Source organism: Athene cunicularia (assembly GCF_003259725.1).
Source record: "Athene cunicularia isolate RWA chromosome 3 unlocalized genomic scaffold, athCun1 chr3_part1, whole genome shotgun sequence".
Classification (NCBI taxonomy): domain Eukaryota; kingdom Metazoa; phylum Chordata; class Aves; order Strigiformes; family Strigidae; genus Athene; species Athene cunicularia.
The window spans coordinates 37,289,168-37,305,687 of record NW_020799097.1 but is presented as its reverse complement, the minus strand read 5'-3'; the positions used below and the strand labels follow the sequence as shown (position 1 = coordinate 37,305,687).

The window sequence follows — 16,520 nt, the reverse complement described above, 5'->3', positions numbered from 1 at the left end:
AAAAATATATATATATATATATATATATATATATATATATATATAAGTAATCTAGATCTTCTGTACATTATTTTTTAAAAAATTTTGTCATAGTACCTTATGTCATGTAAGAATAACTACTTTTAAAGTTCAGTTTTAGGTAGAAAAGAGCTTTCGTCTTCAAATTTAAATAGAAACAACAGGAGTTGCTTTTCAAAGTCCGTATGCACAAGACTGGTAAATTTACAAGCTGCAGAGAGAATTTTTTCATTACAGATCCCACGGAAGTCTACACCTGGGGAAACAACATAAATTTTACTTTGGGTCATGGTGGTCAACAAGGTAAACATCATCCCGAATTGGTGGACCTTTTTCCTCGGAATGGCGTGTATATCAAACAGGTATTTTTAATGTATTACATAGGAAAGCACCTTTCTCGGTGAATGTGAAGAGGTGTGTAAGGGGAAACAAGTATCGAAGATGTTACCAAGTTTTGAAAATTTTCATGGAAAAAAAAAGTTGGGTCTGTGGGTTTTTTGTTGTGTTTGTTTCTGATGTTTTGTCCATTCCCCCTTCCCCCCCCAATCTCTTTTTCTTCCTAGTTATTTCTCAGCAAGCAGTTTCCATTGCTCTGGAAAGCAGCTTAGAGCAGCTAAGGAGCACTAGAGTAGGCTTGCTATATTATATTCTTGCTTCTTCCCTCCCCCAATAAAATCGTGGTTCTCTATTTTGATGGGGAGAATGTGTTTTTTTGGTTTTTTTTAAATACAATTAACCTTGGATATATGGCTCCTATATCATTAAATAAGTTCAGAACCATGATACTTCTGTAGCTGTTTTGAGTTTCTGATTTGCTGTGCAAATCCCATATTGAACTGAAGTGGGACAGTGAATCTGTTTGATACATGTTGAATTAAAATACTTACTGTGTTGAAAGCAGTGTGTGATGTTAAGCACATTTCCTTTAGCAGTAGTTTTGTCCCTAATAATTTCTTGTGACTACTTCAGTTGGAGAATGTTTAAAAGTTTAAAGTACAACTTGAACAAGCATTCAGGGCAGACAGTCTGTTCTGCAGTCTTAACATGTTTCTTTCAGCTCTTCTGAGGCAGTATTGCTGCCCTTAAAACTCAATCTTTTGAGTTTCTCTTAGCTTGTAGGGCCATGCTTGGACTTATTTTAATAAACACAAACTGTAGGTCTCTTCAGGTAGGTTAAGGCAGTACATAATAAATTTAAGCAGATGTTTTGTGTTCCTCGTGACTTGATTGACAGCCCTGTCCTTTAATACTAGTATCTTACTTATATTTTCACGAACAGATCTTTATTAAAGCTGTAGTTCATAACAGAGTAGTTTTGGTAGGTATTTCCAGATTATCCAAGAAATTGATTTGTCCTATACTGCCTCGATCCCACCCCTTTTTTTGCCCTTTTTCTTTCAGGTGGTACTCTGCAAATTCCACTCTGTGTTCCTTTCCCACAAAGGTCAAGTTTATACATGTGGACATGGGCAAGGGGGGCGCTTGGGTCATGGTGATGAACAAACATGCCTGGTATGCTATTTTATGCTATTTTGTGTAGTCTAGCATGATGTTTCTTTTATTTCAAACAGCAAGTCTAAAAAGTGAATTAGAGTTTCTGTGAGTTTACTTTCAAAATAAGTTTGCTGTTGATTTCAAGCAAACCCCCTTGCTCCCCACCAAATAACAGAAGAAAATCTCTCCAGTACTACTAATGAGGTAGTAAAGGACAGAAGAACGTGCATTTAAAAATATTTTAATTTAAGATAGCTAGATATCATAGTCAGACTTCTGTGTTATGGTTGAATTATTTCAAAGGCTAGCTGATGCAGATAAGTGGAAGCAAATGGGTTTTGGCTGGGCTGGCTTCTTAAAAACCATTGTGGTGCCATCTGGCGAGTGTCAAGGCTGGCACAAAGGAAACAGTAGCACCGAGGAGAGTAGTGGCATGAAAAGTGGTGGTAGGGTTGCTTCTTAATAGGCTTGCACAGCTACTAAGTGAAAACTCACCTGTCATTTTAATTTGAATAGTACGTTGTTGCAACATGCAAAAACAAAATTTGAGAAGACTATGATACGATGACAGTACAGTTCCTAGATTTCAGTATCTTCTCCTGTGCACACCACCCAGTAGTGTTATTTACTTTGCAGCACAATTAATTTCTTGAAATTTCTAATATCAGGTATTGGTAGAACTTGATTATATGTTGCTGGATGTTATATTGAAGACTGGAACTCAATGCTTTTTTTTAAAAAATGCAATTCTATAAAATCAGAATCTTTTGTAAATTGCTGTTTTAAAATTGGGATGTTACCCAGCTGAAAGGAGAATGTACATTAGAGTGCATGAAGAGTCAAAGATACAGAACTTCCTTATTCTGTGGAATTTTCTTAGGGTTATCCTGTGTTTTGGAGGCAGAAATCTTTATCGCTCATTGTAATTTAATAAGAAAAAAAGAGGTAACAGTTAATATTTGTTCAGATGTCCTGTAGATATAGTTTTCAACCTAATTTCAGAGCACCTAGTTTAAAAATCATCTCTTCTGAGGATGCATTTCAAATAAAAGTAGCTCATCTTACTGCATTGAATGTGGTGATTATGTTAATGAGTGTATTGCATTTCCACCTGTATGTCAAATGTTTCGTCATAACTTTCTGTTGGTGTAACTTTAATTTCATAGACAACCACTGATTAATATCAAATTAGTATATTTTTATATAAATATTTTTTAATCTTGTTCAGGTTCCAAGGCTTGTGGAAGGTTTAGCTGGCCATCAGTGCTCCCAGATAGCTGCAGCTAAGGATCATACTGTTGTTTTAACAGAAGATGGATATGTTTACACTTTTGGTTTAAATACTTTCCATCAGTTGGGTATTCTTCCACCTCCTACTAACTGCAGTGTTCCTCGACAGGTAAAAATAACATCTGTCAGAGCTTAAATGTTTGTTTTTAACAGAAAATAATATGTGGATATTGTAGAAATAACTTTTAAACTTTTTCAGGACAATAAAGATGATTGTGAGTTCAGATAAGTCTTGATTCTGTGTTATCATACATTTCAACCTTAAATACTGAACTGTGTTCTGATAAATGTCTTAGTTTGTAACCTGAACTGTACTAAAGTTTGTAGTGCTAAGTGTGATACAAGGTACAACTGCCAAAACTCTTTTCTTCCCCAAATTGCTCTGTAGCTGAAATGATGTAATAGGTATGTATTACTTGAGATTCATGCTCTTTACTCCTTTTGAATCACTGCATGATGGATCTCAGGGTTTGATGGTTGTGTCTTTTGCTGTCTGGAAGCACTGTTGATGCTGGAGTCCTAATGCTTTGGGAGGAATAGCAACAGGGAAGAGAGTGTATGGCCATCAGCAACTTGACTATATTTCTATTCTCAATCTTTTTTTTTTTTAAGTAAATAAGAATTACATTACCTTCTATTTAAAAGGTCTTCATCTGGGGTAGAAGAGCATTCCACTACCAGTGTTATAAAGTAGGAAAGAATCATTGATGAAAGGGCAACAGGATAGTGTTTTGGGGTACAATGGGATACTCTTCAGTAGTGTAATGATAGATGTGTATCCACAGTATTTGCTTTGATTTTGATCATCTTTATCTGGAAAATCAAGTTAAATCTGAAGTGTGAAATTAGTAGTATAGTGTTTTGCAGCATGTTCAGGGCATTAGAACTTAAAAGCTGAAAATTTTTAGCTGATGCTTTCGTAGCACCTGAGTCTTCTTTGGCTGTCTTACACGTGTCCTGTGCAGTCTTGTTCAACATCTTACATATGAAGACAGCCTAAGGAGATTTGATTATAGCTCTGATTAGATAATTCAAAAAGTTTACTTCTTTTTGTCACTAGTACAATAGTGCTCCACTTGACAAATTTATGAAATAATCCTGACTTACTAGACTGTATTTGGATTGATACTGATGCTTCATCCATAATGACTTAAGGGGTTAAATGTTGTCAGAAGTTTGAACATGTGAAATTCATTTGTTGCTGCTTAATATTAAGATGTACTTTGGATTTGTGCCTAGGTTCAGGCAAAAAATCTGAAAGGTAGAACGGTGATCGGAGTGGCTGCCGGCAGATTCCATACAGTGCTATGGACTAAGGAAGCAGTGTATACAATGGGGCTGAATGGTGGCCAACTAGGTAAGGTAGCGATCTGAAAGTAAAACCCAGCCATTAAAAGGTGTTATTCGTACCAATACTGTCATCTGTTTCTTACAACAGAAGCCTGGTTAAAGCTTTCTTTTCACTCTCTCTTTTTTTTTTTTTTTTTTTTAAACCAGTCTGATGACATCATCCCTTCACACTTATATTTTTTGTTACTGACAGTCACTTTCACATTTTGAGATGATGGGAGCTAGTCAGACAGCTCTTGTTACTTGCACTTCTTATAGCTTTCCATGTATCTTGTGTGGTCCTGCTACTGAAGACTTTCAGGAAACAGAATGTTGTTGTTTGTCTTGCAGATTACTCCCAGGCACGCTTGTCTCCTGCCAGCAGTCTGTCTGGTACTGCCTGTAATAATTGATAAACTAGTATTCAGCTTTCCTGACTATGTTCTCCTTTCACTACACACTGTAAACATGCTACTGATAATTTTTTCCATCATGACTCTTTAGATATGGGCAACATTTCAGTTTTTTTTTCAACACCCAATACCAGAATCTTCAGTATTATTCTGAAGTCAAGAAAGAACTAATAAAAATGTATTATCAACTAGTGAACTACTTGATTTGTTGTATGAATGGGATAGTTTAATTGCTTTTGTCTTTTTTTAATAAACAGGTCTTGCAATATTGGTTTGGATTTGCATTTCAGCAATTCTGTATCTGTGTGCAAACAGACCTGTTAGCTAGCTCTGGTACTTATAATTAATCTTCATCAGTTCTGGCTTCAGGTTCAGATGCTTTTTTGTGTTCCTATTTAAGATTGCAAAGGTATGTGAAAAAACTTGTAATTGTCAGAGAAATATCTTACTAATGAATATTTTTGGTTGGTTGGTTGGTTGGTTTGGGTTTTTTTTATATGCACCCATCATATAAGTTTTTTGTGGTTGCTTATCTTCAGATTATTCTGCACTGTACGTGGCCCAGTGCAAGTACCATATGGAGACAGTAATTGGATTGTGATCAGTATAGTTGTGTCAGCTGGGCACTTTGATAGACCTGTGGTAATAAACCTTGTCTCTTTAGGATGTTTAGGCATAGCACTACGCTACTGTATGACAAGGTTGCTTCCAGCTTTAGAGGTAGCTCTGCTACTTGTTTCTGGATATTAGTACCCTGATCCACTCTGTGGTGCAGACATAGTGCACACAGAGCAGGGTTATGTTGTGTATGAGATTCTTTGTGTTAGGCTTCTTGATGCAGCAGAGCAGCAATGGCCTGATTTCTTTTTTTTTAAATATGTTTTCAGAGACCTTATATTAAAGCTTCAACCTTGTCTGTTGTTCCATGTATATGCTTCCCTTCATGCTTACATGCATTTACAGTATTTTTTATGACTAGGTTGTTTGGTATCTTTGAATGGCTGGAATAATCTGTAGTTTATGCCAGTGTGATAGTATTTCTAGTGTCTTGAATTGTAATATGATCAAATAAATGTTCTTTCTTTGGAATCAAAGGCAGTGCCACTGCAGAGTCTTAACTACATTAAAAAGTTTTCTCTGTAGAATATGCCTTCATTTTTTTGTATATCAAATCTTGGATGTTTTCTGGTATTTGTGGTGAGCTAACAAATATGTGTGTTACATCTCTTATCTGTCTAATTATTTTGAAGATGAATTATCTAATTACCTAAACAATCTTTTAGAATTTAAAAGTTCTTCAAAGTAGTGTAGCAAAGTGTCCTTTAAATACACAACGGGTGGAATGGCGAATAATGTTTTGGGGATGTGTTGTATTTTCTAGGTTATCTGCTGGATCCTAATGGAGAAAAATGTGTAACTGCACCTCGCCAAGTTTCTGCTCTACACCATAAAGATATCTCTCTGTCCTTGGTCTCTGCAAGTGATGGCGCTACAGTATGCGTTACTGAAAGAGGAGATATTTATTTACTTGCAGACTATCAGTGCAAAAAGATGGCTTCGAAGTATGTGCTACTTTTCTAATTTGTCATGAAGCACAATAGGTGAAAATTTCACTGTAGTCTTATACTTGCAAGCTATTTTCCAGATTTTTGTGCTTAAAGTAGAGATAATACAGTGCTCCCCTGAATTTTCTTCATTTACAATTCTTTGATATGAATGGAGGCTATATTGTTTGTTTGTTATTAGATGAGGCTAAGGTGCCACTTGCTGTTTACCAAAGGTACTTGAAGGAAGCAGCCACTTGCTGTTTACCAAAACATACTAGGAAGAAATACTTTGTGCCACAGTTTTAAAAATATTGAAGTTGGTATTTTTTTTTTCTTCCTCTGTTATCCTGAATTTGTATAAATGCATCTTGGTAGAGGCGTTGAAGATGTGTTTGAAGTTGAAAGTGCTATTCTATTTTGTTATGTTGTTATGATTTTGAATTACCATGTTGGGTTCTGAGTTTCATAATTAATGTGTGGATATATTATGTTACAAAATGTAATTTAGGTTGCAGTGGGGACCTTGTGACATTATCTGGTCCATATGCTAAAACATGGATGTAAAACCTGTTGAAGAAACTGGACCCATCACTCATAAATTTAGGAAATTATTTGATCCCATTCTCTCTTGGTTTACAGTAACAGATTAAAAGAGATTATTAGCATTTTTGCCCAGCTAACTCCCAGTTAGCTAAATTCTAACAGTATTTATTGACATATTGTAGCTTAGTCATTATTTTATACTTCATTTTCTCCATGGTTTTAAGTTAAGGTGCTGCCACTTGCAGAAACCTAATACTATGTACTGTACTCTTATACTAAGAAACCAAAACCAGATAATGTGTGTGGTTTTGATCAGGTAGAGAAACAAAACCCACCAAAACCCCAAGAAATGTCCTACTGGCATAGCATAGGTCTTTTAATAGAAACAGATAAATGACAATTATCTAAAATTTTTGTAATGCTGAAGATCAAAGCTAAATCATATACTGGTTTTTACTTTCTGGGATTTTGTGAAGAACCTGTAGATATGATGTGATTTACTTTATTAAAAGCAAAGCAAAAATTACAATCTACCAATAGTATTTTATTAGCAGTTGCAATGGTAATACCAGTAGGGAGAAACTAAACTTAAGTAGTTTTTCAGTGTCACTACCACAATTAGAGTGTTTTTACTACTTCTCTAAATGAAACAGGTAACTGTCATAGAAGCAACGTAAGTACACAATAAAGAAATACTAATTTAACCTTTTGTGTTCTTCCAGACAGCTGAACCTTAAAAAAGTTCTTGTTAATGGGGGATATTTGGAATATAAGGTAGATACCCAGCATCTTAAAGAAAATGGGGGTCAGAAGATTTGCATTCTAGCGCTGGATGAAGCTGGAAGAGTAAGTTGTGTTCCTAGAAATCATAACTATATAGCAGGCTTCATACTGATTAATCAAACTTTAAACATGACAGAACAGAATCATAGAAAATACCCAATTAGTTCTGGTAAAGCTACTAGTGTTTTGGGTTGTTTTTTTAAAAAGGGCTATGGAAAGACTACCAAAGCAATATATAGGAGTTTAGTTTTAAAGCAGTGAACATATAATGGCTTTTCAGTGAAGGTGTAAATGCCTTTGTTTTTATGTACATAAGTGGTTATATAGTGTACATGGTCACTTTTTTCTTTTTTTTTTTTTTTTTTTAAATCTCTCCTCTTATCCCACATATCCAGTCATCTGTCCCAATCCAGTATCAGGGGAGTTTTTGATATGATCCCAAGAGCGAGATTAAGACAAACAAAGTCAAATGCCATACACACAAAACAGATTTTTGTTATTGAAAAGGTGAAGAGTGGTGGCGGTAGGACAGAATGGAAGGAAAAGACAGAAATAAAGCAAGGATGTGGGACAGGGCTGCAAGAATAGTCACCATCATGGATCCATCAGCGTCCTCTTGGTCCTCAGTCTTCAGTTCTTTGGTGATGGGTGCACACGGATCTGGCTTTGATGGTACATGCACACTGAGCAGAATTTTCTGCTGTCTTTTTAAGTTCATCTATCTGCTGATTAGCATAATCTGCTTGCCTTTAGTTTTTTTTTTTCTCTGGTCCCACAGGTTTTGTTGCATCTGGCTTCAGGGCAGGAATGTTTGCCGCTTGTCAGTTCATTATCAATGCGTGCATGGGGTCTGGCCTACACAATAGAGCCACAGATGGTTACAGGATGGGGCCAGCTCAGTACACGTCTGCTCCTCTGAGGCTTGTCTAGAGTCCAGACAATGCAACCGCAAAGAAGGGGGGGGTGCATCCTTCAATACACTCCCACTTCTCTGGGCAACATCCTCCAGACCAATTCACAGGCTGCAGCAGCTTCTCTTGGAGGTTTGCACAGACACAAGCAAGCTTTGAGACAGTTATATGACATTTCAGTCTCTCACATCACCTGTACACCCTCCAGTCTCTGTACTTGAAGTTTTAGAGTCTTTGCTCAAAAGCAGCTGTTCTGTAGAGATGTCCCTTTTATTGTTGAAAAGTTGCAGCTAAACCTGGTTAATGGTTTAGTATTTATAGTTAAGTATAGACGCACTGTTGTCCTAGAACTGGAATACTGTGGTGGATTTATTGTTTTCTTCCCTCATTCTTTCATAGAGTAACAGTTCATAGGACCGTTCAAAACCTCATTTTTTTCTGGATCTGCTTACTGTGAGATCTGAACCTTCAGTGCCATCTAGTGGTGTGTACAAAAAGGTCTTGTTACAGAAGTGCTGCCTTAAAGAATGTTAAAACCTGAGCTTGTATATCAAAATAGGGAGCAGTGTGGGTATTTCATTTTCTTTCATCTTTCATTGCCTTTGACTGAATTATATTTTGGAATGATCTTTCTGTTTCTTAGATCATTAGTTGTCTCAGAGTTTATAAACTTCCAATTCAGTATTTGTTCACGTGAGGTTTAGTCTCTGACATCTCTAGTGTTGATAGTGCCCTTTCAACATCTTTGGGACACTGCTTTAGCAGTAGGAAACTGCTTTGTCTTCCTGCATCGGTGGAACTATGTCAGCCTACATTTCATATCTTTCCATGCTGAATACTGACTTGACAAATGCCGGGATCTTTGGTACTTTTAGGTATTATAAATTATTGAGTAAGGAGAGGGGTGGGATCTTAATACTTTTGCTTCCTGAATCGGTGCTTCCTGGTCTGGCTTGATTGTACTCTCTTTAAGATACTGTTTAGCCTAGAAAAGAGAAGGCTCAAGGGGGATCTTACCAATTAAGGGAAGATGTGAAGATGGAGCCAGGCTCTTTTCGGTGGTGCCCAGGGACAGAACCAGAGGCAGTGGGCACAAACAGAAACAGGAGGCTCTGAGTATCAGGAACTGTAAGGGTGATGAACCATTGGCACAGGTTGCTTGTGGAAGTTGTTGAGTGTGAGAGGATGAAAGCCCAACTTTAATACCACTAATGCCACATCTGGGCTTTACCTTGTGTGGGATTGTTGCTTCCTGCTCTCTTCTTTCAGACACCTACAGTATACCTTGTTGGGGTCCTGCTGTGCATACAGTTCTTCCCGTTTCTGTTGAATGTTTTGAAATTTGTGTTTGGTCATGATCTCCATTCCAAAACCTTGGCTGGTACAGAGAAACTCGAGACTTTTGTCAAACAATTAACAGGAAATGGATTAATTTTTTTTTGTGTTCTAGCTTTGAATTTTGCCTGATTTATAAGCAAACCAGTTGGACATGTAAATTAAGAACTAGATTAAACTTGTTTCTTGACTTGACAACACCTTTTGCTGTTGCTGAAATGTCAGTAAAAACTGCTTTATAGATGACTGATGTGAAGACATTTGAATATTCAGAGAAGCTTTTCAAATGCCCTTCATGGGTAAATGGATCTTGATATCATAATAGATTTCCCCCTTTTTACTTGTGGGTTCTTTGTAATAGATGCTCATAACACTTCAGGATACAGTTTTGAAGAATGTCTTTCTTCTTTTATATGCAACTTTGAGGTGGTATGTTCTTGCTTGTGTTTGAAAAAAGCAATGTGTAATATGTAACTGCTTTTAAATGATACAAAGATATTTACCCTTTCTCTGAAAAAAATGATATTATAGGTGTTTTGCTGGAAATCATCTAACAACTCCATGAAGCAGTGTCGTTGGGTGTATGGCCGGCAAGTCTTCATGTCCGATGTTGCTTTAAATGGGAATGAAATAATGTTTGTCACACAGGATGGTGAAGCCTTTACAGGGAAGTGGCTGGAAGAAGGGAAAAAAATCTCAGAAAAGAAAGGTTAGCTGTGGTTTCTTAATGTTTTTAAGCACTTCAAATCGATATAAAAGTTTAATTGATCCTGTACAGTCTCTAACAGTATTATGTGGTGAGTTGTAACTGATGGTTGGTAGCATTGACCACTACTGTTCTCTTTCCTCAGTAATACTAAGATTTACTTACTTTGCAGACTTCAGTTAATTTTCAGGTGGAGATTTCCAGGAAGAAAAGTACTTCTGAAGAGTAATAGTAGCACAGGGGTCCAGTGTAATGATCTTGTCACACGTATGGGATGACCAGTCCTAAGAGACTGGCATTGAACAAGAGGAGCATGTACTTGCTTGCACTGCTAAATCTGTGTAACCTTATCATGTTTCCCAGACTCTTATCTGGGCAGAGATAATTTCAGGGTGCAGAGCAATTTCCACCTTATTAACTTGGCTCATATTGCCAAGAGTAGGTCCTCATGGATTGTTTTTCTGCGAGGAAGATACCTGTCTACTACAGGACAAGTTTTTAATTGAAACTGTCAGCTCTGTTCATGTAGGGGTCTTAAAACTGTGGATAAAAAATGGATTTACTTCCGACATGGGATGTATTTGAACTTATAGCTTTATGTTGCAGTTCCACGTCCTTTGACACTGAGCTTTATATTTAGTTTTATCAGGCCATTTTTGCATTCTTTCACAGCAGAAATCTTTCCTCTGTGCTCAGACTTGCATACTAGTTTTACTCTGTTGCTACTTTCTTTTATTCTATGTGTCGCATAGTTTCCTCATTACAGAGGCACCAAAGACATCTCCTTTTCACTTTGTCCTGGTATTTGTCTGTAGGCACTCTCTTATCCTTATTGCTGTTCTTTTTGTAGTTTTAGTATCTTTGAGGAAACTTCAGAATGGAGACTTGTTGGCTATTTGAATGTCTAGTTCAGTTCACTGATTTGTAATGAATGAGAGCTGCTGGTTTTTTGAAAGTATTTTAATGAATGTGGTGAATGTTGTGCATGTTTTTAGTTATCCAGTTCTTGAAAAATAATCCAGCATTCAGAGAATATCAAATTTTTTTTCAACAGTATTATGTTAGTTTGGGTACAATTTAAACAGAGATAATATGAAGTCTGAAGACAATTGTATTATATCTACTGTAACTGATGACATGAAAAGAAAGCCGTGTGTTGTTTCATTCCACAAGAAGTTGCATTGACTGTTAGATGGAGTGGTTTTCCTTTATATGAAGAAGTGGTAAAACACATCCACGAGAAGTTCTGGATAAAAACTCTCCTATATTTAATGTAAAGTCTTAACTTAAAACATCTTCCTGCATCTCACTTAAGCAAGCTGAAATCTTCAGCATAATTTAGCCTTATTCAGTGACTTCATCAATTGACTTATAGAAGCCATACATCATTCATGCCTTTTTGTTACAATAGTTGCATTTTAATTAACAAGACCTTTCTGTATTTTTTTATCTTTTCTTTTTTTTTTTAGCAGAGTTTGTATCGAGCTTTCAGAATTCTTCATGTGATATGTCTTGTGAACATGATACAAACAGTGTGTATGAAAGAATTCGACTTCAGAAGCTTACTTTTGTCCACCGAGCTGTTAGTATTGCCACTGATCCTAACGGTTGCAATTTTGCTGTTTTGCAGTCAGATCCTAAAACAAGGTATATTTAAAATATCAACAGCTGTAATTTTTCTCTTTTTTTGTGTGTGTGATTGCAATTAAATCATTCTGCTTTTCAAAACCATTTTTTGGCTCATACAGAAGTCACGGTAAATACTGTTATTCATACTGCTAGAGGATAGCACTTATGAGTAAACAACTGTGTTAAAGTTACACAAAGATGTCAACTTACATATTTGCATGATTAGTATAGATAGTGTTGATGTTTTATCTAAAGCAGTCTGAGCTCTGAATAAATACTAAATACTAATCTAGATACTGTAGAAATTCACCCCTTCAGTAATCACCAATAATCAGCTTTTAAATAAAAGTGAAAAGTGGATCTTTATTTGTTTGGAAAAAGTGTTTCAAGTAAAATAGAATACTGAACCATGTTCTTGTGCTCTCATAATAGTTCCCAATATATCTGATAAACAAGTAAATATTAGCTTTTTTTTCATTTTGCCTTGAATTGTAATATGAAATACAGTAAACATTTCTGTGTTTTCTTGTTGGAAAAATAAGATTGCAGATAAAGTAGTTCTGATAATACAAATTTACTGGCTACATTATAAAGACAAAATACTATATTTGATATTCTGAAGCTAGACATATCTTACATATGTGGTTTAATTGCCTTAATACCGCATTATTCATTCTCACTATAAAAAATGGGGCAGAAATTATGGAGGAGTCTAGCAGTGTAAGAAATAACCCAAACAAGCCCAGTAGAAACAACCTCACCCTCTTCATTAAACATGCTATGTAAAATTTTATGGAACTTGTAAATAGTGGGGGTTTTGATGAATTTCATTTTGTTCTAGTCTCTATGAAATTCCAAGTGTGTCATTATCAAGTTTTGGCAAGGATTTTGGCAAACTGTTAGATGAAACAGATGAAATGGACAGCATCCATGATGTGACTTTTCAGATTGGCACTAGAACTTACCCCGTGCACAAATATATCTTGGCAGTACGCTCTGACTTCTTCAAGAAGCTCTTTGTTTCCAGTGACAACCAGCTAGACACTCCAGACGTCTACCGTAAAGATGAAGATGCTGTTGGATGTGATATTTATGTAATAGAGAAAGTTCATCCAGATCTGTTTGCATACCTCCTGCAGTTCATGTACACTGATACTTGCGATCTTTTGACTCATGGTTATAAACCAAAAAACCTGCATAAAGGAAAATCAGAAGAATATCAAGATACTTTAATTTCTAACCTGAGCAAAATGAGTTTTGATGAAAATGTTAATGGAAAGTCTGCATTTGAGATTTATAGAAATAATCAAGTGCAAGTTATAAATGAAAAACAGAAGAGCAAATCTAAAAAAGGCAAAGTTGTCGGTGAAGAAGCTAATCTCATAAAAATGTTGCAAAGCGCTGCAAAGAAGTTTGGACTCAGCAATTTAAGTGGAAGGTAGGTGAAAGAAAGTGCGTTTATATCCTGGCAAGATCTTCATGGAGTGTTTTTATGTAAGCTGATCTAACTTTAGTTGTTATTGAAGTAGAAGGCTAGTACATTTGGTACTAGAAGGTTAGTACGTTTGCCTTTTTCTGTTTGTTTTATTGTTCATAAGTATAAACATTTACAACACACGCTGTGTCATCTCTTTAAATCAACATCAGTTTTTTCTGATGCTCATCACTAAGAGAAGGCATGTCTTACCTTTTCAAATAATGTCAGAAGCAGACTTTCAAAGTATGGTTATGTACTTAAAGCATAATTTTTCAATAGGCTTCTATATGATGGAAATGTGCTGTTGGCCCTTATTGTGTCCTAGAACTTCTTGGACATTTGTATTTAAATCATCTGTCCTGTGTATCTTTTAAGGCATGATCTCTATGAGACTTGACATCTAATGCAAATTATCTGATTTAACAGAATGACTGTTAAAAAAGATCAGTATTGCTTTGTTACAGACAGCTGGTCTAATTGAGTTTTGGATTGATGACTACAGACCACAGCATAGAAATTCTTCTATTTTTTCCATAGACAGTGAATGTATTTATCATACAACAGAAAGCAAAGCTAAATTCTTGTTTAACTGATGCATTTTTAATGTTACATGGTGAAACTGATGGAATTGAGACCAAATGTCTCTGTAGACCTGTATTACTCAGTTGTTTTTTTTTTTTTTTTTTTTTTCCTTGCATTTCCCTTTTCCTTTCAAAGGAGGGAATGAGCTTCTGCAGGGCAGTTTCCTTCACTGTATTTTTTGCAAACACTATAATTAATCAGCAAATATGTGAAGCTGCTACTAAAACTGAATTTCCAACTAAAATATCCATGTTAAGGCACTTTCTCTTTGAAAGTGTATTGCTTTGTAATCCACCACCAGCACTCCTGTGTCTTTACTATCCCATTCAAAAGCCTTCTTGATGAATTGGGGTGCTAAAGAACCCCGTGATGAAGTATGCATCTCTTCCAAACCACTGTCTTTGCTCAGATAACTGACTGGTAGCGGTATATATAACTCCTAGATTTTTGACCCAGTGGTGTTGAACTTTGGCCTTAACTATAGCAGTATAGCTTTCATCTAAGATAATAAATGAGATAGCTAAGATGTGGAAATAATGTCAGTTACATTTTACATCTGCAGCAAAGACTTTCAAGTAACAACTGGCCCTTTCTAGTTTTCTATGATGAATGATTTGGATCCTGTTTCATGTTCACAATATGAGCCCACTGAAGTGCATTACTTTGTGAAACTGTTCTTAATGGTTTGAACTGTATGCTAATTGTGTTACTACTAATGTTAATGATTTGCAGGTTGGATGGAGTCAGGTTAGAAAATGGAAAAATTAATGTTGTCAACAAGAAGAATGGGAACAAACCAAAGTTAAATCAGAAGAAATGGTAAACCTTATATATCAAGCTTCCCTTACCCCCATTGTCTTATGTCATCTCTTTATCTGTTGAGTGTAGGCTAAGGTTGATCAGTTGTATTTTAGCTTCTGGTGTACACTTGTCTCTTTCACAGTAACTCATGTTTGGAAGTTCTCTGTAGATGTGCATAAATTGATATATGAGTTAGTAATCTGGGATAGATTACATATGGTATATTTTTGCTTCTTTTTGCTGTATGTTAATGTGTTCTGCGGATGAATTGTGTCATAGAATAATAATGCCAGGAGAAATGTGGGTAATCCAGTCTAAAGCAGTTTGACTTTTGCCAATGTACTTGCTGTGTCAATAAGACAACATGGATTCGAAATAAGCAAAAGTATAATATTTTTTGTAATTAAGAAAATCTTTGGAATATCTTTCAATAGAAAAATTCCTTATGCTTTTATCAAAATGATGTTTGGGTTTTTAATTCCATTGGGTGATTGGGTTATTTATACCCAAACCTTGAATAGTCTTCTTACATAGTAAAAGCTATATCGTATAGAAATAGCTTTTTCACAGAATTTGGATTAATTCATTCTTAAAATGCCTTGCCAAAGCTTATAAAAGCTACTAATAGAAAAGAAATAACTAATGACATAGACCATTTAAGATTGGCTAAAATTAGCCATAATTAACTTATTTGGTCATAGCAGTTTTGAAACAGTAATTGACTGTGTTTTGAAGGAAATGCTTCAGATGGAATTTTGAGAGTTCAAAGTTGGATGAAAAATTTCTCTCTTGAAACTATCATGCCTGTACTTCTGGGTTCATATTATATGATATTATTAAAGTTCATGTGTATTTTATTTTAAAGGATAAATCCTAACTTGCCAAAGTAAGCATTTATTTGTAGAGTTTACAACTTGTAGCTCTTCAGAATAGTCACAGTTCTGATCCTATTAAATATCTTCTAGTTCGTACCTCTGCGATGTGACCCTGAAATCTTTAGATGGAAAGGAATTCCCGTGTCATAAATGTGTACTTTGTGCAAGACTTGGTATGTGTGTGTATTTTTATATATATATATATATGTATATATAAAATATAAGTAGTGTTGTCTTTTTTTAACTGAAATTTTATTGCATTTTGAACTGAAATGCCTTTCTTTACAGATTATTTTCACAGCATGTTAAGCAGCTCATGGATTGAGGTAAGCTTGCCAATAAACACGTGTAGTGGTGTGTTTTGTTGCATCAAATGAGTGACAGCTTTTCAGTTTTTCCTGGAATAACATATCCTAAATACTGAGGAAGAGGAAAGGCTGGATGGAGTCTTGGATCCTGTTTGCAAGAAAGAAAACTCTCCATGGCTACTCTATATTTGTACTATTGAGACTGTGTATTAAATGAGAGTAATAAATGTAATTATGTATATCAAAGGAAATGTATTACTTTTGTTTTAGAGGTTTATTTTGAGTCAGTTCATGGATTTATAAAAGCTGCTGGACTGTTCCTGTGGGATACTGCTTTGGATGAATTTTCATTTTCTTTCTGTAAAAGGTCTTAAATAGTATGCAGTATGGAATAGCTTTTCATATATACTGCATGAAAGATATAGCAGAATTGAGAGTCAATGTGTGGAAATCTCTAGTTGACTTTTACTGTTAATGAA

General features: G+C 35.5%; 1 protein-coding gene across 5 annotated transcripts in view; it reads left to right on the top strand.

Annotated features, from left to right (window-relative positions):
• IBTK (inhibitor of Bruton tyrosine kinase) overlaps nt 1-16,520 on the top strand; it is a 59,697-nt gene that overhangs the window by 13,672 nt on the left and 29,505 nt on the right. For 4 of the 5 annotated variants that reach the window (XM_026844726.1, XM_026844724.1, XM_026844725.1 and 1 more), the window contains exons 4-15: nt 256-380; nt 1,420-1,530; nt 2,741-2,911; nt 4,042-4,159; nt 5,926-6,106; nt 7,357-7,480; nt 10,195-10,372; nt 11,839-12,016; nt 12,840-13,436; nt 14,790-14,876; nt 15,824-15,906; nt 16,022-16,059. In XM_026844726.1, the coding sequence (XP_026700527.1) occupies nt 256-380; nt 1,420-1,530; nt 2,741-2,911; nt 4,042-4,159; nt 5,926-6,106; nt 7,357-7,480; nt 10,195-10,372; nt 11,839-12,016; nt 12,840-13,436; nt 14,790-14,876; nt 15,824-15,906; nt 16,022-16,059 (1,991 nt within the window). The remainder of the gene's footprint in view (nt 1-255; nt 381-1,419; nt 1,531-2,740; nt 2,912-4,041; nt 4,160-5,925; nt 6,107-7,356; nt 7,481-10,194; nt 10,373-11,838; nt 12,017-12,839; nt 13,437-14,789; nt 14,877-15,823; nt 15,907-16,021; nt 16,060-16,520) is intronic. The other variant, XM_026844723.1, reaches the window with a different exon arrangement.